The 21917-nt window shown below is 44.2% G+C and overlaps 1 protein-coding gene across 1 annotated transcript in view; it reads left to right on the top strand.

Annotated features, from left to right (window-relative positions):
- The window catches only part of DNAAF9 (dynein axonemal assembly factor 9), a 146989-nt gene extending 125223 nt beyond the window's left edge, over positions 1-21766 (top strand). Inside the window, exons 30-37 of the mRNA XM_068565644.1 lie at positions 6697-6832; positions 9349-9435; positions 12716-12822; positions 13149-13223; positions 15202-15407; positions 16560-16625; positions 17867-17960; positions 18537-21766. Coding sequence (XP_068421745.1) covers positions 6697-6832; positions 9349-9435; positions 12716-12822; positions 13149-13223; positions 15202-15407; positions 16560-16625; positions 17867-17960; positions 18537-18649 — 884 coding nt within the window. The 3' untranslated portion in view covers positions 18650-21766. The remainder of the gene's footprint in view (positions 1-6696; positions 6833-9348; positions 9436-12715; positions 12823-13148; positions 13224-15201; positions 15408-16559; positions 16626-17866; positions 17961-18536) is intronic.
- The last annotated feature ends 151 nt before the right edge of the window (positions 21767-21917 follow it).

Raw genomic sequence — 21917 nt, 5'->3', positions numbered from 1 at the left:
GACCTTTCTAAATGGGAATGGGAGCACAGGCACTAACAGTGTCACCTTTGTTAGGAGGCTTTCCTGAAACTCTAACTGCAGATGGTCCATCTTAATGTTAAAGCTTATGAACAAGGAAGGCATGTGAGGAACCTTTTTAAAATAGAATAAACAAAATGCAGACATATTCTCCATTTGAATTCCTAAGTCTTGTGCTGTTACCACATCTAGGCCATACCTGAACACCTTGAGAATAGAAGTTTTAAGTGTAGGAGAAGCTGTTAAGAAAATGTGGTTCTGTATATTCCTATATACTTGTATATGCATAGACTATCTGAGGAGGCATACCCAAAATCTGGTTATTAGTGGTTGCCTCTGGGGAGGAGAAATAAGGCTCAGGGTGCCAGAGAAAGGAAGAAGAAACTTGAACACCCTTTTGTACCTTATCAATTTTGCACCAAAAATATATATATACTAATAAATCTTAGAAACCTTTCCAGATGGCTGTCTGATGAATGGTACTTGCTCAGACCTGCAAGTGGGAGAATTTTTGGCATGTGGGCACCCACAGCTTAGTTTCTTAGGCAGCTGCCTCGGAGGTCAGGTTGCATGTGTCTTTTATTACACTTCATTCATTCTTTCATTTTTTCAGCAAATCTTTATCTAATGCCTGCTGTAACCCAGTCCTGGGGGATTAAGAAAGGCTTCTGGAAGAGGTGCTATTCAGATTGTCTACACCCTGAAGGAGGAGTTGGCCCTCCTTCAAAAAAATGAGAGAAAAGATGGCTCCAGGCAGAAGAAACAGCAAGATTGAAGGCCTGATGGTGATTAGAGTACGACTAGGGCCCTGAGGAAGTGCAGCATGCAGATAGATCAAGCAGGCCAAGAAGTTTAGATATCAGCCTAAAAATAATTGGAATGCATTAAATATTTTAAGTAGAGAAGTGACTTTATCAGATTTATGTTTTTGAAAGATTACTCTGACTACAGTAGGAAGAATGAATTGTAAAGGAAGCCTGGAAGTAGAATGAGCAGTAACCTAGTGAAGAGAGAGCAGTGGTCTAAACCAGGCAGATGGTAGCAGGGACTGAGAGTGGAGGATGGACGATGGCCCAGGTTTGGGGAACTGGGCAGTCGGTGTGCCTTTCACCAAGTGACCACTTGGATGTCAGGGGAAGCCATTGAGGAAACTCACCCTTTAATCCTCAGAGGTCTCTCAAGCACTGTGCAGAGGCATATGGGCCATATTTACCTAAGGCCGACTGACTTGCTGTGGAGCACTAACAGATACCTGCGAAGAGCAGGACTCATGTCTCAGAACCAAGGAACCAATAGATTCCCAAACAGTGTGTAAGCACTCAGGAAGCAGATTGTGTGCTCAGCAGTCGAGCCCTGCCTCCTGACATCTGTGATCCTAGGCATATTGTATACCCTTTGTGTGTGCCCTGTCCCCACTGTTACACACGAGCATTGACATGAAGCTCCTAACCCCTGTTCCCTGGTTGCGAATGGAATGTGTTTATGAGGTTAGATTCAGTCTTTAGAGTTTTGGAACACTTTATAAGTATGATTGGTGAGAGGAAGGAAGTATCACTAACTTCTGCCTCAGACCAGAGGCAGGGGCCAGGGGTCCTGGAAGTTGCCTTCAAACCAGTGATAGCCACTCATCTAAACCATGGGCTCAGCAGCCTAGGCTGGTGAGAGTCATGTGACTTACCTTCCTGCTTGTTGCTGTGGCTAAGGTGTGCCACAGCCACCTCTGTCAGTCTGAGGAATGGATCGGTCCAGGCTCCTTGGTGTACATGTAGGGGTCCCATTCCCAAATGATGAGATGGTGGTGGTAGTAGTGTCAGGTTGCATTTAATGAGTTCTTACTCTCTGTAGCCTGTGATAAAGCATTTCACAGATAACCTGGAGATATGTGTTCCCATCTGACAGAGGAGGAAATTTGGGCTCAGAGAGAAAGTTGAGCAATTTGCCTAATGTCACCCATGAATAATTAGTGGAACCGAAAATTCAGACTCAGGTTTACTTGGCTCTAAAACCCATGCTTTAATCTTTACCTTATGCTATCTTTTTACACACATGAAGAAGATAAATAAAAATATAAGCCCTATATTTTAAGCACTGCCTGTGTTATTCAAAGGAGCTCTCGTAGCTCAGAGAAAGAGAGACAGCAAGGTGGCATGAGGGGAGGATTGGGATGGTAAGGTATTAGAGAAGATTGTAAGGAAGAAGTAAGCTTTACCAAAAAATTTTTTAAAAGGGCTTAAGTGAAAAAACAAGGTACAGAATGGTATAGTATGCCACTGTTTGTGGGAAAAATGTATACATACACATTTACTTGTAAATACTCAGCACATATCTGGAAGAAAACTCTGATAAATATGGTTGCCTCCAGGGAAAGAAGTAGGTTGCTGGATAGGAAGGGAATTTACTTTCTCTGTGAACCCTTCTGTGCATTATGAGTTTTGCCCTCAAAAACTAAGTACAGCTAATTCTTTAAAAAACAAAACACTTGACTGAAGTAAACAGTATTAGTAAGAGTCCTCTGTACTGAATATTCATTATTCAGGATCCTACAATTACAGGGTTACTTAGGAAAGCTGAAGTCTCATAATTTAGAGACATTCACTTATGAACTAATCGTTTATAAAACTAGTCTCTATTAGTAAAAAGATTGATGATGAGCATTGAGTCTTCTTAGGTATAGAATTAATTATAGGCATCCCTGGTGGCGCAGTGGTTAAGAATCCGCCTGCCAATGCAGGGGACACGGGTTCAAACCCTGGTCCGGGAAGATGCCACATGCCGCGGAGCAACTAAGCCTGTGCGCCACAACTACCGAGCCTGTGCTCTAGAGCCTGCGAACCACAACTACTGAGCCTGTGCGCCTAGAGCCCGTGCTGCACAACAAGAGAAGCCACCGCAGTGAGAAGCCCACGCACCGCAACGAAGAGTAGCCCCCGCTTGCCGCAACTAGAGAAAGACCACGCGCAGCAACGAAGACCCAATGCAGCCAAAAATAAATAAAATAAATAAATTTATGAGAAAAAAAATTATAACACCTATGAGAATGCTATTACAAAATAGAATATAAATGTTGAAAATCTCAAAAACCTATAAATGAAATTATATTTAATAAAAAATTAGGAGGCAACAAGAGAGAGATATTACCTCTACATCTTCTCAAGTGGGAGATCAGTAAATTTTAAAGCTGTTAAGTCAAGTTGTAAAGAGTTAGTTATACTCTTTAAAGATACAAAATTATCCACTCGGGCTTCTCTGGTGGCATGGTGGTTAGGAATCCACCTGCCAAGTCAGGGGACACGGGGGTGAGCCCTGGTCTGGGAAGATCCCACGTGCCGTGGAGCAGCTAAGCCCATGCGCCACAACTACTGAGCCTGTGCTCTAGAGCCCACGAGCCACAACTGCTGAAGCCCACGCTCCTAGAGCCTGTGCTCCACAACAAGAGAAGCCACTGCAATGAGAAGCCCACACACCGCAATGAAGAGTAGCCCCCGCTCGCCACAACTAAAGAAAGCCCGCGCGCAGCAACGAAGACCCAACACAGCCATAAATAAATAAATAAATTTATAAGAACAGTAAAACTTTAAAAAAAAATAAGTATCCGCTAGAGGAACTATAAAATTATTAATGTAACCAACCAGAACGTGATAGTGGAGAAGTGGGACAAATTTAAGGGTATATGAACTTCCTTGTCTGTCATATGGAAAAGTCAAAAGACATTGTCTAAAGGTGACATAAGGATAGCTATCATAAGAACATAAAACAGACTATAAGCCCACCACTTATCAGAAGGAAAGCAGAAAACAGAATGCAGAAATCATACTGCTAAAAGTTAAAAAAAAATTTTTTTTTGAATAGAATTCCACATAAACAAGGTAACAGAAACAAAGTGTCAGTAAATATAAATGCTATAAACACCTATTAAAAGGAAAAGTATCTCAGATTAAACCAAAAAATAGAATCTAATTATATGATGTTCTGTACAAGAGGAGCATCTAAAACTAAGTAAGGATGGTGATAAAAGAACGGACAAGATATAACAAACGAACGCAAACAAAAAGAAATGGGGTTGATATTAATAACAGCAGGGTTGAATACCAGGCAAAATATTGAAGAGTCTAAAAAGGGCAGTTTTGGGAGTTTCCTGGTGGTCCAGTGGTTAAGACTCCGTGCTTCCACTGCAAGGTGCACGGGTTCAGTCCCTGCTCGGGGAACTAAGATCCCGCATGCTGCACAACACGGCCAATAAATAAATAAAAGGGCAATTTTTAATGATAAAGGACACCATCTACAACCTGTCATGAATATTTCTGTACCAAATAATTCAAAAGAAAGCATATACCTTTAAGTTACTATGTTACTAAACAAGAAATAATTTTTCTTTTTATTGAGATATAATTGACATATAACATTGTATTAGTTTCAAGTGTATAACAGAATGATTTGATGTTTGTATACATTGCAAAATGATAAACACAATAAGTTTAGTTAACATGCATTGCCTTACATAGTTACAAAACAATTTTTTTCTTATGATGAGAACTTTTAAGATCTACTCTCTTAGCAACTTTTAGTTATTCAGTACAGTATTATTAACTGTAGTTACCATGCTGTACATTACATTTCCATGACTTATTTGTTTTATAACTGGAAGTTTGTACGTTTTGACTCTCTTCTCCCATTTCTCTCACCCTCTACCCCCTGCTTCTGGCAGCCACCAGTTTGTTCTCTGTATCTGTGGGCTTGGTTTTTGTTTTTTGTTTTTGTTTTTAGATTCTGCATATAAATGAGATATAATGAGATCATATGGTATTTCTCTGTCTGACTTATTTCATTTAGCATAATGCCCTTGAGGTCCATCCATGGCAAGATGGCAAGATTTCATTCTCTTTATGGCTGAGTAACATTCATATATGTATCATATCATATATAAGATAGATATATCTTACTATATAAGATATATCTCCTTTATCCATTCATCCACTAATGGACACTTAGGTTGTTTCCATATCTTGCTATTGTGAATAATACTGCAATGAACATGGGTGTGCAGATAGCTCTTCAAGATAGTGATTTCAATTCCTTCTGGTATATTCCAGAAGTGGAATTGTTGGATCATATGGTACTTTTATTTTTAATTTTTTGAGGAATCTCCATCCTGTTTTCCATAGTGTCTGTACCACTATGGAATTGGCATTCCCAGCAACAGTGTACAAGTTTCCCTTTTCTCCACATCCTCACCAACACTACTTATTTCTTGTCTTTTTGAGAACAGCCATTCTAACAGGTGTGAAATGCTGTCTCATTGTGGCTTTTTTAAATAATGAATTAAGCATTCAACTTAAGAAGTTAGAAAAAGAACAAGAACTTTTTTAAAGCTAGATTATAATAAAAAGGATTGAATCTATAAACCAGATATATCTAGCATGTTAAGCAACACTATGGAGATGCAATCAGCAAAATCTAGACTGAGAGAAATATACAAGATGCAGTTTTTCAACAAATAAATCACAAAGAAGTAAGAAGAAAACTATAGATTGAAGGAGAATTATGAGATGCATCAGTGAAATATAACGTATAGGCTTTGGTTCCTGTTTCTAAAAAATTAAGAAAATATTCTTGAGACAGAAAAATTTGAATATGGACTAGATATTTTATATTAAAGAATTTATTGTTAATCATTCATTTTTTTTAAAGAGTCCTTATCTTATGATAATACATACTGAAATATTTTTGGATGAAATAATAGGATGTCTATTATTGGCTTCAGAATCATCCAGTGGGGAAGGAGAGGAAAGGAGAAAAGGTTGGGGTATGGTATAGAAGAAATAATTAGCCAAATGTTGATCTTTCTTGAAGCCAAGTGATGGGCTCGTGGGCGTTCATTATACAATTTTTTTCTACTTTTGTATATGTTTGAAATTTTCACAATATTAAGTGAATAAAAATGGTTGAATAGCACAAATGCAAATGAAACTGTACTATAGCAGAAATGGTGTATATGCTGTGATCCTAGCCATGTAAACATAAGTATGGAAGAGGTATTACAATTGTGTTGGCATGGTGGGATGTGGCAAATTCTCTGATTTCGAAATTATCTGTAGTGCTGTGGATTTTACTTCTATATTTTCACAGGAAGGTTGAGAGTGATTGTGGCCCACTCCACAACCTCTCTTTACATGCGCCACCCTTCCTTACTGTGTCACTCTGTGAATATCTTTGTTAGCACTTACCTTGGAACTGTGGGTCCATGGGTGAGACTTCTTGACTGTGCACTCTTTGAGAATGGTTAGCACCTGACATATGGTTTGTGCTTGGTACACGTCTGTGTCCTGAACTGGTGAAAAGTCACTGGCACCAGTTCCTGATGAGGTTAAGTACATGGGATACAGAAAGGGCCCTTAGATGAAAAAGCTCCAGGTATCAAAGCGGAATTAAGAAGACAGAGGAGGTTAGGAGGTGAGGCAGCTACAGAGTTGAGGCCACTCACTCCAAGAGGTTGCAGTGGCAGAAAGAGGAGCAGAATGATGGCTATGTATGTCAGTGTTGGGTGTCAGGGGTGTCTACATGAGGGGGCTGCTAGAAGGGACGATTAGGGGAGGGAGCAAGGGCTCACATTTGTGCAAACCCTCAGCCCCAGTCAGGACTCTATATAAAGACTGAACTGTTTTTGGTTTTGTTCCCCAGGCCTGGTGAGTAATGTTGTGTTCACCAGTCACACCACAGAGCAGAGGCACCCTCTCCTCATTCAGTTGCAGAGCCTCATCAGAGCTGCCAATCCTTCCGCAGCCTTCATTCTTGCAGAAAATGGGATTGTCACCAGGTAAACTTACCAGTTCACTTCACTCCGCAGGACCAGCCACTTTCTCAGATGCAGCAGTCTGGCTATGGCCCACTGGGTCTTTCCACTATATCAAAGACCTGAGCATTTATAAAAAGTCAGGTCTTGAAGTGCTTTTGATGCTGTGTAAAAATCACCAAGAGGACCCCACATGTTAATATCCTGTACTGTTTTGAGATGTTTTGTTTTGATGCATTCACGTTCTCATCATTAAAGGATGGAAGTCAAGACTCTCTCAATGTTCTTTGTGTTAAGATGTGAGAGAAATGGCATAGAAACATAGGGAAATTATATCTTTACTTCATAGACCTGGGTTCAAATTACAAACTAAAAATAGAGAATTAGTGACTTTGTGTGTATGTATGTATGAAAACATCTTGTCATATAGCAGTTTTGTTTGCTCAATAAGGTGCTAAAAGGTGTATACTTTTCATATAGTTTTGACTTTTGAGCATTGCACATATTTTACACATTCAAAAATTAAGTCAACAAGGAGGGAAAAAATACAAAAAAAAAAGTGAATCCATCTGTATACCAAAGTAATAAGAACCGTACATATGCAAACTAATTCAAGTAGCTTCTGAGCATAATCCTCTGTTGGAACCCTGATTCCAAACGACATCACTGATTAGAGAAGGGAGATTATAAATATGAAATGGGAAAGGTAAGGAAAAACCCTGCAAATGTTGGAGTTGAATTGGGGGACTCGATATAAATTCATTATTTCAAAAAAAAAAGTATATTCCCTAGCTCTTTCCATTAAAAGGGACCAGAAATAATACCCTTTCCATTAAAAGGGACTAGAAATAATAATAGCAATTAATACTTCTACCTCTAGATCTTAATTTCTAAGTACCAATCTCCGCTACAAGGTATCAGCACTCTTTGGAGAATTGGCTGATTGCAGGTTTAGGGAGTGAAAGTACAAGGTGAGCCTAGTACATTTTATGACAGAAAAGCAGGGAAGTATTCAAAGATTAGTGGAGATATGTCGAAAGGATACAGAAGCTAGCTTAAGAAGCTCCCACTAGGCAAATTTGGGACAACTTGAATATATGAGAGAACCATGATAATAATGGATTATATAGCACGTGGAGTAAAATGAGTCTGTGGTGATACTAAAAAAAGGGAGAGGGACAGAACAGTAAAGCTCTTCTTTATAGAAGAATGCTAGCTAATGAATAAATAAGGATTTATAGTACTAGAAAGTCAGCATTTTGTAACCTTTCATATAATACTTGATCTAGGCAACAATTATCAATGGATGCTAAAAGCAGTGGATGACAGATTGTTGAAGAAAAGGATACTCACTTGTCTCGAAGTATCTGTCACGGGACTTCCTTGGTGGCACAGTGGTTAAGAGTCTGCCTGTCAATGCAGGGGACACGGGTTCAATCCCTGGTCCGGGAAGATCCCACATGCCACAGAGCAACTAAGCCCATGCGCCACAACTACTGAGCCTGCTCTCTAGAGCCCGCGAGCCACAGCCACTGAGCCCATGTGCCACAACTACTGAAGCCTGCGCACCTGGAGCCTATGCTCTGCAACAAGAGAAGCCACTGTACTGAGAAGCCCGCGCACTGCAACGAAGAGTAGCCCCCGCTGTTCCGCAACTAGAGAAAGCCCGTGCACAGCAATGAACATGCAAAGCAGCCATAAATAAATAAATTAAATTAATTAATGAATAAATAAAAAGTATCTGTCACTCCACAGACTACTTACTACTTACAAAGAGAGAAAAGTACCTTCACAATGGAGAGCTCTAATCTAGAAGACATGACATTGACCAAATGATTAAACTTAGCAAGACCACTAATGGGATAAACTGACGTCATGTGCCTCCTTCGTGACACTGTGGAAAGGACACAATATCACTTGGCCATTAATCTTGCCAGAAATGTTTAGCTGAATCTAATCATGAGGAGCAACCAGACAAATCCAGGTTGTGGGACACAAGACAGCTGGCATGTACTCTTCAAAAATGTCAACTCCATGAGAAACAAACAAAAAAAAAAGTTGGAGGAATTATTCCAGACTGAAGGAAAATAAAGATTATAAATTAGTGAGCAATTCTTGATTAGATCCTGAGTGCCCTATCCCCCCAAAAAGGGGAAATTTGAAAATGGATATATATTAGATCAATACTTCTCCAACTTTAATGTGCATATGAACCTCTTGGGGATCTTATTAAAACGAGGGTTCTGATTCAGTAGGTCTGGAGTAGGCTGGAGATCCTGCATTTCCACCAAGCTCCCATGTGGTACCAGTGCTGCTTGTCCTCAGTATTAAATTCCCTCAGTGTGATAATACTGTTGCGGTTTTTCCAGAGAATGTGCTTGTTCTTAGAGATGCATACTAAAGTATTTAGGGGTGAAATAACAGAAAAAAAAATATATGTATGTACTTGTATGTGTGTATGGGGGTGTAGAGAGTAAGCAGAATGTACAGGTTAAGGTTAATAGGTCTAATTAACCTGGATTTTCTGTATGTTTTCAAAGGAATGAAGACATTGAACTGATTCTCTCAGAAAATAGTTTTTCGAGTCCTCAGATGCTACGATCTCGATATCTAATGTACCCTGGCTGGCAAGTATCATCATTGAAAAGTAGCTAAGATTTCTTTATAAACTCAGTGATTTATTTATTTACAGGACAGAAAAAGAGAAAGCGAAAATACCAGGTGTGCTCTAGGAGGGTGACAATGGCAGCTGCAACAACCTGCCATGTCCCAGTAACCACTGGCCTTGCTGGAAGCCCAGTGATCCACATCTTGGGGTCCAAATTGAGACCCTTGCTGGATGTTGAGACTTAAGGAGTCATCTTATAGGCCTTAAGCACAATGGTATCCTTTGTTTCCTCTAGCCTCTAGTGAGGGTGAGGTGGCCGCCATGGAACCAAGGAGTTATGACCCTCCCGGGTGAGAGAGTCTCTCCTGAGAATAGTCAGTCCTCTAGGGTTCCCATCTGACAGGTAGGTTCCCTGCTGTTGTGGCCCAGGGGATGTTCTGTGCTCTGCAGGTGGCCTCCTAGCCTGAACCTGTCCTCCAGATAGGAGAGGAAGAGAAAAGAGAGTGTGAAGTACACTGTAATCATATTTCCAGCATCACTTGAGCACTTACTGTGTGCTACACATTGTTCTAAGACTTCGCTCTCCAGTACGGCAGCCACTAGCCATATTTGGCTACTTAATAAAATGTAAATGTATATTAATAAAAATAAAGTAAAATTTAAAATTTAGCCTTTTAGTCACACAAGCCGCATTTCAAGTGCTTAACAGCTACCTGTGACTAGCAGCTACTGTCTTGGACAGTTCAGATCCAGAACATTTCCATCATCACAGAAAGTTCTGTTCACAGTGCCACTCTAAGAGTTCAACCTGTGTTATCTCATTCATCCTCAAACCAAGCCTGCAAGGTGGATTCCATTATTTTCTTCATTCTAGAGATAAGGTAACTGAGGCAGCAAGGACTTAAATGTCTTGTCCAAGTAAATGAAAGAGTTGGGTTTCAAACCCAGGTTGTGTGGCTTCAGAGCCTGTATTTTTTTTTTTTTGAAGTATAATAGATTTACAAAGTTGTGTTAATTTCTGCTGTACAGCAGAGCCTGTACTCTTAACCACCATGCTGCACTTGTCCCTGTATGGAATGGATAACTAGTTTTGCTCTGTTGAAGGTTCAGGGGAAGACAGTTGTTAAAGCTTAGCCAAAATTGATCCCTCATGTTGATTTGGATCATCTTTATTATCCTCACTCACTTCCCTCAGCCACCTCTGTGTGTCCTCCAACCACCCCTTACATCACCAGTATTTTGTACCAGCAAAAAACTGATTGTACTATCCTGTTTAAAAAAAAAAAAAAAAGGTCAATATGTAAAATTGAAGGTTTTCAGGCTTATTTTTAGAAGGAACCTCTGGTTTGAGTCACATCATACTTAAACAGTGAGTAAGTGGATCATTCTTTATGCCTGAACAAGACAATAATATCTTAGCTAAAAAGAAAAAGATGGAGCTTCTGGGGTGAAACTCTCCTCTCCAGTGGCTGCAGCTACTGACCTTTTTGCTGCCCACACCTCTGGGCCTGGTCCTGAGACTTCTGTCATCTCCACCTGGTGCCTAGGGAAACACCTATTCTCCAGTCCATACCAACTCATTGTGGGCATGGCATACATTAACCTAGTTCAGGGCACAGACTTTTCTGGAGGCAGACCGATCTAGGACAGAGCCAGGTATGAGGGAGTTCATTAGAAGTCTCTGTGAATCTAGAGTCTGAAATCTTCCTTTATCAGGAAGATCAGTCCTTGTAGAGAATCAGAGATGGAGGGGCCTCAGAATCACCCTTCAGGCCCTCCCTTCCAAGTTCATTCCTAGGAAGCAGATGATTTACTCTTTTAACAAGATGGCAGTCATCAGATTCTTGCTCATCGCTATACATTACTCCCCTCTCTCCTTGGGTGAGGGCCACCACCTCAGAGTGAACAGGCTTTAGCTGCAGGATGTGCTCAGCTTTGTGCTGTGCAGATTCTCAGCCATTCCCCTCCCACAGCCCTCTGTTGTCATCGACCCCACCCCCACCTCCCCTGGTAGAAGGGCTTGTTCCTAGTCTGTAAGGAAACCTTGTACTCTTCCCCTGGCCCCTCCAAATTCCCCTAAGGATACAGCCTCTGAACACAGAAGCCTGAGAAGCCCGTGGTCTCCAAATCTCATGTTTGGATGGGGAGAGAACAAAAAGAACATGTCAGTCTTGCAAAAATGTTATGCCACCACCTTACTTTAAAGAAGTTGCTTTAAAGAGTAAGATACTTTCAACAATGTAAAATTCAAAACTGCAGTGCAGTTTTCAACAAAGGAAACTAATAAAATACAGTAGACTGGAGGGAAGTGTTTGCATCAAATGTGACGAAGGGTTAATATAGTATTTGGGAAGCTTGTTTAGATACTTAAGAAAAGTAACCCACATTATATAGATGTGAACAGTCCACTTAAGACCAAGTATAAATGGCAACTGTGGTAACAGAATTCCATGTAGGTAATACTCAAATGCAAAATGGTGCCTCACTGTTGCTTTGATTGACACCTGTTACATTTAGGCAAAAATATCTATAAAATTCATTGCTGGGGGAATTGTTGTGAAACTAGTACACTCATCTACTGCTGGTGGTGGTGTTATAAATTACCCATGAGATGTTATGCCCTCCTGGACTGATTCCAATCAAGGGATTCATCTCAATGAAATCATTCAAAAGAAGGAATGACAGTTTCATAACTTTGGAAGCTGGGTGGTAGGAATTCATTACACTACCCTTCTATCTTTGCATATCTTTGAAATTTTCCATAATAAAAAATTAAATTTTTAAAATGCTGCGTTCTTAATGAGTCTTTGGCAGTCAGTATGTCTGCTGAACTCAAAACTGAGAAAATAGATCAGAGATGCCCCAGCCCTTTAGTTCCTTCTGGAGAGACTGCACATCCAAATGTAGTCTGTTAAACTGCCCTCAGTGAGGGTGGGGCATAGTGGGAGCCCTGAAGAGAGTGGGAGGGGATCCTGAGGAAGAGCTCCAAGGGTACCAGGAGGGACCCCTAATCCCAGTTGGGATACTGGCAAGCTTCAAAGGTAGAGGGGGTCTTTGACTTTAAGGAATTGCTAGTCCAAAGAAGGTAAGACCTTCCTGCTCTAAGGGGACAAACATGCTTCTCAGTCTCAAGATGAAAGAGACATAAATACTTTCAAATAAGTGCTTTGTATACAAAATGACGCACAATTAAGGGAGAATTCAAATATGATAAGTGATATGTAGTTCTTTCCAATGTAGTATGTAGTAACACTCAAAGCCCCAATTACTTGTATTTATAATTTTTTAAACCTTTTAAGGTATGAAGGTAAATTTGATGTTGGATCGGTCTTTCCATTAATGGTTCAGATTTGTGTATGGTTTGGTCGTCCCTTGGAGAAGACTCGCTTTGTGGCCAAGTGTAAAGGTAAGCCTTGACCGGTACATGTCCCAGACACTGGTAAAAGAATGCCCCAGAGTTGTCCCCACTTCCTGGCACCATTTTAGCATTCTGTGTGTGCTGTCTCTTCTCACCATTTGGGTCTGAAAGCAGGCAGAAGAATCTGAGGACCCAGGAGTCCCTTACCCCTGGGAATAGTGGCAGAGCCACTGGGGGAGGATCTAGTGGGGGTACCTGTGAACCCTGGACCCTAGAGGAGGTGCCTTTCCAGTCCCTAACCCTCCCAGCTGTGCCACCCTGGACTTGGCCTCTGCCCCCAGGTGAGTAACAACCCTGTCCTCTTCCTCCACCAGCAATTCAGTCCTCTATCAAGCCAAGTCCCTTCTCTGGAAACATCTACCACATCCTGGGCAAAGTGAAGTTTTCAGGTAACTGGGCGCTTGGATTTGGGAGCGCTACTCTGTGGAGTGCTCACATCTCATGATGTGAGTTCATAGCCTCTGCTGGTGCTTTGCAGACCACTGATGCCTCTTAGACTCTCTCAAAAAACCCTCCCCTCTGGGTCTTACACCATAGGCTCCTCCAGTCATCCCTTTCAGTCAGGGTCCCAATCTTTCTCCAGGTCCTTCTGCTCTGCAGTGGAGGATCTGTTTTCCTGCCCCTGGATGAACCTGCCCAGGGCCTCTCCTCACAGCTCCTTGACTTCCTTGTTCTAGAGACTCACACTCCACCCCTCTTGAGCCATCCATGGCCTCCTCCTAGACCTGTCACCAGGAGCTACCCCAATGCTGAGCCTTCCAGCTCTGGATCCGTTTCTGCCAAAGTCTTCAAGCCTTCCACTTGCCTTCTCCTCCTCTCTGTTCAGTAAACCTGTTTATCAGCCTTTGACCCCTGGAGCCCTTGCAACCTGAAGTCTGTCAGTCCTGGGCTGGGGTTCAGGGAAGGTGTGAAAACAAGGAGACAGTTAACTCAACATTGAGAAAGGGGAGAATGTTCCAGGGAAAAGGCAGAGCATGTGCTGTGGATGTGAGGCAAAAAAAGGCACGTTTCAGGAACCAAAAAGTGTTTACTGTGTCTGGGTCCCAGGGGAGGAAGTGAGGGAGTGTGTCTGTTAGGGCATCTTTGGCAGTTATAACAGAAAACCCCAGCTCAACTAGCAGGTGTTAGCTACATAGCCAGAAGTCAAGAGATCTGGCAGCATAGCAAGGCCACTGAAGTGAAGACCCAGGTAATGTATGGCTTTTGTGTTCTTACATTCTTGGTGTCAGCTTTTCCTCAGGTTCCCACCCCTCATGGTTGCCAGGTAGTGCTGCAGGTCTAGGTGTCACATCCAGACACAACAGCCAGCTGATGGAAGAAGCTGGCTCTTCTGTGGGTGTCTTTATCAGTTCCTCAGCAGACTTCTCATTGGCCAGGATCAAGTTGCCATTGCCCATGGGGAATTGGTATTGGAGGAAGAAGGGGAGGCTGGGCAGGTAACTGGGGGTGTCTGCAGCAGGGAGCCACTGAGAGTTGTAAGCATGGAATCATCTGGGTTCAGATAGGAGAATTAGGTGGCAGAGCCTCTATAAAAGAATCTCTCAAGGTCCTTAACCTTTGGCTTAATTTATGTTATTGAATCTGAAACTTTGGCCCCTCTCTACAAGCCCCTTACTCAAGCCCACTTCCTTCCCTCAGGCTCTGACAGACCCCACCTGCTCTTCCCTCTCCCCTGTCATCACCTCCTTTTCTTTTTTATTTAAACTGACTCTTGACCCCTTTCTTGTTAAAGGTAAACCTTTCTTTGTTTTAGATCTCTTTCTCATCATGCCTGTTTGGGGAACCTTACCCTTTTCTTGTGTCTTCAGTATATCTTAGCCCCCAGCTCCTCAGCTTATAAACCCGATTACATCTTTTCTGTTCCCACCCATGTGTCCCTCCTGCAGCACTTGTACTGTTGAGCTTGCCCTCCTCCCATGGACTCTCAGGCCTCAGCTGAGACCTACCCCTTCCACCTCTACCAAAGGAGCGTTCCTTGCTTCTCCTCAACTACCTCTTCCATAGGGGTGACCCCAGCCATTCCCTTCTTCTAATGACTGTGCAGATGTCTCCCACTCAGGGTCCTGCAGTCTTTCAAATGCCGCAGATGCAGAGTCAAACTCTTCTTCTCCCACTTGCAAACCTTTTCTTCCTCTTGTAGTCCCCTTCTGGGTTAATGGTGTCTACCTGATCACCCAATCTGCTTAGCTAGAAACTTACATTGTTCCTCCCTCTCTTACTTCATCCTTTATAATTTGCTGCCAGTCATGTCAGTTCGCCCTCCTGCATATCTTGTGAATCTGTCCCCCACAGCTGCACTAATCCAGTCTTAGTGTAACCTTCTCCTTTCGGGGCAGGGTCTCAGGGACTAAAGTGTTCTCCTTGCAGACTCTGAGAGGACCATGGAGGTCTGCCACAACACTCTGGCCAATTCCTTGAGCATCGTGCCAGTTTTGGAGGGACCCACGCCACCGCCTGACTCCAGAAGCACACCTCAAGGCAGCAGTGGGCAGCAGGAATGCTACCTCGTGTTCATAGGCTGCTCCCTGAAGGAAGAAAGTGTCAAGGACTGGCTGCGGCAGTCAGCTAAGCAGGTGGTTTCCAAAGCCCAGACAGACCTGGCACTGATATGACCAGACACTTCAGAGTTGCTACTGGACCTGAGGCAGAAGCCCCTCCACCTTCTCCCTGCTTTCTCCCCACTGGTTCACCCCTCACAGGCTCAGCCAGTGTTTTCAGGGACTCTGAGAGTGGGAGGAAGCCCCTGGGGCAAACTCCAGGCAGACTTGTTTTGCTGCCTACCCTGCGAGCCCAGGTTCTCAAAGCCATTTCCAGTCCTGCTTCCCAAGGCAGACTGGAGTTATCAGATGGCTTAACCAGGACCTAGGTGAAACTTAGTTGTTCCATGTGGACCCTGGATCAGCTTAGTGTTCTAAACTCAAAAATGTCTTCTTAGCTGAACCTAATTCATAGGCTCTCCTGTCTTCTGAGCCCAGCATCTCCTGTACTTTGGTTCTCTCTCTAGAAAGGAAAAACAGCAAAGATATGCTTAGAGTCCTTTGCAAACCAAGACTCCAAGCATAGACAGCAGTGAGCCTGGAGGCCCTGGAGAGATGTACAGGGGAAGAGGAGGCTTGCCTATAGATCCACACAAGCATCTTTAGTCCAATACTACAAAGAAAAAAAATCCGGACTGGAGTTAAAATCCTCTAATATGCTGCTAGCTTTGGGTTCTAAGTCTCTTAGCACAGTCTGAGCTTAAGCTTATTCTAGAGCTCTGGAAATAGAGTTGGCTGGGGCCTGGGTCTTCTGTACATGCTCAGTTGGGACCTGTCTTTTATACTAAGGAATGACTGCTTGCAGACTGGGTCTTTCTCAGACTCATTAGATAAACTCTTAAATGGTATTTGACTGTGAGACCTCCAGTTCTTTTGTCTGCATGTCTGTCACTGGTGGGGCTTAGGATTGAGAATCTGCAAAGAGGCAGAAACATGCCTATTTGCAAATGCATCAGTCTCTCTTCTGCCGTGTTTGTTCCCCCCTGGCCCGCAGGGCTCTGTGGTGGGAAAGTGGTCTTCTCAAGGGGCAGACAGGCAGGATATTGTATCCAGTCCATGACGATGCTTGTGCTTCCCCTTCTGCTGGCATCTCAGTCATGTAACTGGCCCCCAGAGCCCTGAGCCCTCACCCTCCCGTGTACCCATCAGCTCTGTTGGAAACTGACGCCTCCTTACATCTCTGCACAGAAGCCTCAGAGGAAGGCCCTGAAGACCAGGGGGATGCTGACCCAGCAGGAGATCAGGAACATCCATGTGAGTACCCTGCCCTGGAGGCCTAAGTCCCCTCGGTGTCCCAAGGCTGTTCTTGCGCAGCTCTATCTTTAGGATTCCTGAGTGAGGTGGCTGTTTGTAGGGCATGCTGGAGGTCCTGCTTCTCTCAGGCCACAGAGGGAAGCTGGGTAAAGAGAAACCTCAGCTCACCTGGCCTTGCAACCTCAGAAGGGCGGGGTGACCTCTGGTGTGATGTGGTTATGAAATTGAGGAGAACTAGTGCCTGTGGGAGAAACAGGTGACGTGGAGGTCTGTTTTGTCACCGTGTTCAAGCAGCTGCAGAAGTCCTTTCCTCCCATTCCTCTGTCCTAGATAAACCACAGAGAAACCAGCGAGGGCCCAGGTAAAAACTCTAGACCCTGAAGCTGCTCATGGGCAGGTTGTGAAATCCTGAGGCCAGGACGAGAGGCCCTTTGAGGAGCCCTCTCAGACTCCAGGCTGACTCCCAGGGTCTACCCCAGTTCCCATACCCACTGAGGCCTTTTCCTGATGGGTTTGGGGGCAAAGATTAAAAGGGACAGAGAGTCCAGGTCTCAGCATGAGCTGTGTCACAAGTCCCAGTAATGAGCAGGTGGGGCAGGACTCTGGGCCTCCAGGAGCCCCTGATGTGGATTTGAGGAGGGCCCCTTTATTCTGACTCCAGGGCCTGGGCATCTCTGGGTGTTCCTGGTGAGGACACCATGGGCACCTCAGAAGGCAGGCAGTGTGTGTTTCCCCAGAAGCACACCTTAAACAAGGATTTGAGCACAGGTAGTTTATTTTGGAAGTGATTCTAGAAAACACTATTAGGAAAATGGGAAAGTAAGAGAAGGGAATCGTGTATTGTCAAACCAGTACCACTGTGGGCACCTGGGGCTTAGTCCCATGAATAATCCCAGAGTTCCTCCCTGAGAGGTGGGAGGACCTCCGTCAGTCATTGTTTGATGGCTGCTGTGAGGATGGTGTTAATTCCCTGGCACACCCAGCCTTCCACAGGGCAAAGTGGGCTATTTTGCTAGGGTAATAGGCTTGTTTGATTTGGGGGTTTTTTTTTTTTTTTTTGGCCACACCACGCAGCACGCAGGATCTTAGTTCTCCGACCAGGGATCAAACCCACGCCCCCTGCAGTGGAAGTGCAGAGTCTTAACCACTAGACCACCAGGGAAGTCCCTGTTTTTGTTTTTAATGAGTGAGTGAATGATAGAAAATGGTCAGATAATTCTAACAGGACTCTTCTCCTACAGGTGAAACGCCACCTGGACCCCCTACCTGCAGGTTACTTTTATAATGGCACCCAGTTTGTCAACTTCTTTGGTGACAAGACTGATTTTCACCCACGTATCCTTGGAATCTGGGGCAGAGAGGCTGGGGGTGTGTGAAAACCTGGCTGTAAAGAGGGTATCTGCTAGAGCCATCATAGCCCAGCCCCTGGTGCCGGCTGGGTTTGGGAATACACGGCAAGCCACAGAGGCTGACTTTTCATTTTGTCCTCTTAGAGTCATTAAAATTACATTTATTCTTCATTCAATGATGGCTGAGGTTACTCTGTGGGTTGTAGTTTAAATGCAGCTGTGGTGACATCCTGTGGTCATCAGGGAGTCATGATTTACAAGTTGGAGACTGGATCTGATTACAGTAGTTAATTTGTGAAAAGGTGGATGGGGTGCTGCTGTGGGCTAGTGAAAGCTGAAGGGCTCAGTTCTAAGAGCTCATGATGGGCCCTGTGTCAATCCCTGTCACATTCTTTGCAGCTGTGGTGCTGCCAGTATGTTAAAAAAGCCAGTCAGGTACCTTCTGTGCAGGCTGAGCACTCACTACCTCAGTGTCCCCTACTTCATCTGTCCACATATTCCTCTGGCCTGGCAGCTCCCTTGGCCCCCAGGCTCAGGACCTTCTTCCTTAATGAGGTGCCAGTCATGGACCAGTTCATGAATGACTACGTGGAAGAAGCCAACCGGGAAATCGAGAAGTATAACCGCGAGCTGGAGCAGCAGGAGTATCATGACCTCTTTGAGCAGAAGCCCTAGAGGAAGAAGACCCTGGAGACGGACGTTTTAAAACGGGGTGTCTTAACCTCAGCTTTTCCAGAGGCCTCTCCCTAGAGGGGCTGTCTTTGTTCTCCTTGGCCTTTGTGTGCTGGCTTGAGTGCATGTTGTCGTTATTCTCTATACAGCGCTGAAGAGCATCACCTGCACCACTGATTTGGTGGGGGAGGGGGGTCCTCATGGAGGATGAGCAGACAGGGGCTGCCCTTTGTGTGCAGCCGGCAGTCCAGGACCTCTGGGTCTCTGATAACAGTATTTCCTTTGGGCTGTTGCAGCAGTGTGTGAGGGTGGGGAGGAGCGTTTGGATTGCACAGAGTGACTGCTGGGACATAAAGAATTCTGGCTGCTAAACTGTGGCCATGCCTGGGGGCCCAGGCCACCACAGGCCTCGGGCCTCAGACATCACCCCAGGAGAGCCTTTCACCCCAGTGGAGTGCCTGCCTCCCTGTTTAGGCCCCTTCCACTGAAGGCTTGGGCCCTGCTGACCCTGTGCCCAGTCCTAGAGGGAACAGCACAAGCCCTGGTCAGTCCCAACCCACAGAGCCAACAGCTTGGGCGGAGATCAGCAGCTTATTCTAAAATGAGGGAATTTCACTTACGGACTAAACAGAGGGGGAAGACTTGTTGCTTTCCAGAAGTAGGTGGCTTTTGAATTGACACAAGCAGCCCCCCTTGGGACTGGTTTTGAGCCTCCTCATGTCATCACTCTGGTTTGCCTCATTCGGGGACGAGAAAAACTGCTGCTCAGGCCTCCTTGGTGACGCTTTGCCTCACTGTTAAGGGCAGTGTCCTGCACCTGCATAGTCTTAGGCCCAGGGTTCTGGTCGCTTATGGGGCATCTTCACTTGAAGGGGGTTCAGTCTCAGCACCCATACCTCCCCTCAGTCTTGCCAGGGAAGGCCTGGTTTTCAGCCCAACCTTCAGGAATCTCATGTCTCCAAGCATCGTTGCTAGCCTTGTATTTGTTTGGCTCCAGGGGACCAGGAATTTCCAATATCCAAGTTAGAATTCCTTCTAGTAGCTTTGTTTTCAGCTGGACTAAAAAGCAGAGGGGAATTTCAAGTGTATCCCATGCCTGACCTCCAGAATTAGTGTGGGGAAGAGGAAGGTCGCAGGCACAGATACTTAGGTGATGTCTGTTAGGACTTCAGCGCCTCAGCTGCCTAGATTGTAAATGCTTTCTGAATTTCACGTATTTTTTTGCATGCCTTAGGAAGGAGCACATAGGCAAAAACAGCAAAGTTTCTAGTAATGTAGAGGGGTTTTTGAGAAAGGATCCTGGCACAGAGGAGAGACAGAAAACCGATGGAGCACATGTAGTCTGTCACACACAGGCCTGCATGCAAGTAGTAAAGCAGTTGTTAAAGGCTTGTTAGTAAAATGTACTTATATTAGAAAAAAATTTTTCATTTGAAACCAAATGAACAATACTCCAAATACCATTTAATAAGAACTCTTGCTTGAAGAAAGGCTTCTGAAAGGCCCATGTGCTCCAGTCCCAGCTCCCAAAGCTGCTGGTGACAAGGGCCCAGGTGTGGAGCCCCAGTCTGGGAGCTCCTCACTTCTAGCTGGCCCAGAGGCTGGGGTCCACAGTGGGCCTGCCTCTGCTTCAGAATCAATAACAGAGATCTTAAGTGCAATTGATGAAATAATGATGAGTTACTGTAGCTTCCTTTAGCTCTACCGAGCTCTTTTTAAAAACTCAAGCAGCCTTAGAAAAGGGAGCCAGGGGTGGGAGGGTGGCGGGGGGGAGACGACAGGCCATCTCCTCCAGGTGGGTTGCTGTGAACATTTAAATGAAAGCTCTCTTTCTAGGAGCTCGAGCCATTTCCTGGCTGCTGCACAAAAGAGTTTTTAAAGAGGGGTCGGAGCCTGCCATAAAAGTGGGTCTTAAACACTGCATGGGGTTATACCTCCTGATGGTCTTGGTTTCTGACCATTGTCCATAGAAATGCTCTCTCACCAACTTGCCCCACTGTCCCAGTTCCTCTCCTGTTAGAGGGGAAACTGTGATTACCTCAACTTGAATATGAAACTGTGATTGAAAAAAGTCAAAATGTTAAGTTTCAAAGCCAAAAAGGCAAAGCTGGCTGAGGCTTCCATAGACACTCCTCAGCCTGCTTGGGAGTGTGAAGGGCACACTGGCGAAAGGGCATTCCTTGGGGCGTACTTGCTGTGCCCCTGGTGAAGAGGCACACTAGCGGTGCGCTGTGTGAGCTCTTTGAGGACTGAGGCTGGGAGGATGCTTCCCACACTGCCCCTTCTGTAACCTTTGGGGCCTCTGGGTCTTGGATGTGAAGATTAATATCCACTTGATTCCTCTGGACACTCCAGGTGGAGGTGTGGGGTCTTAGACTGTCTCTAGAGGAAGGGCCATGACACTGTGTTTGAAATTTTGACCTTAGAAGTGGATACCAGGGATCCAGCCAAAGACATCAGGTTCCTAGGGATAGGCAGAAGTCCTCCAGGGTCTTACATGCTTTCTGCCCACTTTTCTATTAGCAGCTTCAGTTTTATATCACCCCGAGTGAGTGTGATAGTGTTGAAGTCGCTGAAGTTATAGGTTATTTTACATTTTGATGTGGGATTTTTCTGTTTTTGATTGGAAGGAGGCAGAAATTGGAGAAAAGGGATCACCCTAGGAAGGGGCCACTGGCAAGGAGTGGAGTTGGCCCCCCAGAGTCCTGGGGGCTGTGACCTGAGGCCTGGACACTAGGCCCTGTGGGTCTCAAAAAAAAAGTACCCTCCTAAATTCTATTAGGATTTTGGAAATTTTTTGCACAGTAATAAGCTCTGGATTTGCTCTTTGGGCTTGTCAAAAGGGAAAAGTTAACTCAAAGATTGTAAGCTATTAAGTATTCCAGCCGTGTTGCTGACCTAGATGGATAGTTGTACCTCAAAAAGTAGGTGAGAAATCGCTTCCTCACTGTTCCAGGTTGTCAAATACTAATGACAGAAGAGCTCACTTACGTGCCAAAATTCACTTTTATACTAGTTTTTCAGTGCTTTAATATTCATAACTTAAATTTTAAAACTCCTATTTACAAACACTACTGTAACTTCAGTGAAACAATTGTGTGATTGAAGCTTTTTGCTTATTATAGTATTTATTACACTACTTAATTCAGTAAATATATAAAAGTAGCCTTCAATTTATTTTTATATTATTTTCATGTTTTTTACCTGCAGTTGTGTATGTGAATTTATCTTGTTAACTGAGATGTAATGCTGAGGACCAATAAACTTATCA

The sequence above is a fragment of the Eschrichtius robustus genome, chromosome 16 (genome assembly GCF_028021215.1).
Source record: "Eschrichtius robustus isolate mEscRob2 chromosome 16, mEscRob2.pri, whole genome shotgun sequence".
Taxonomy (NCBI): Eukaryota; Metazoa; Chordata; class Mammalia; order Artiodactyla; family Eschrichtiidae; genus Eschrichtius; species Eschrichtius robustus.
Note: the sequence above shows the minus strand (reverse complement) of the source record. Positions and strands in the feature narration are given on the sequence as shown.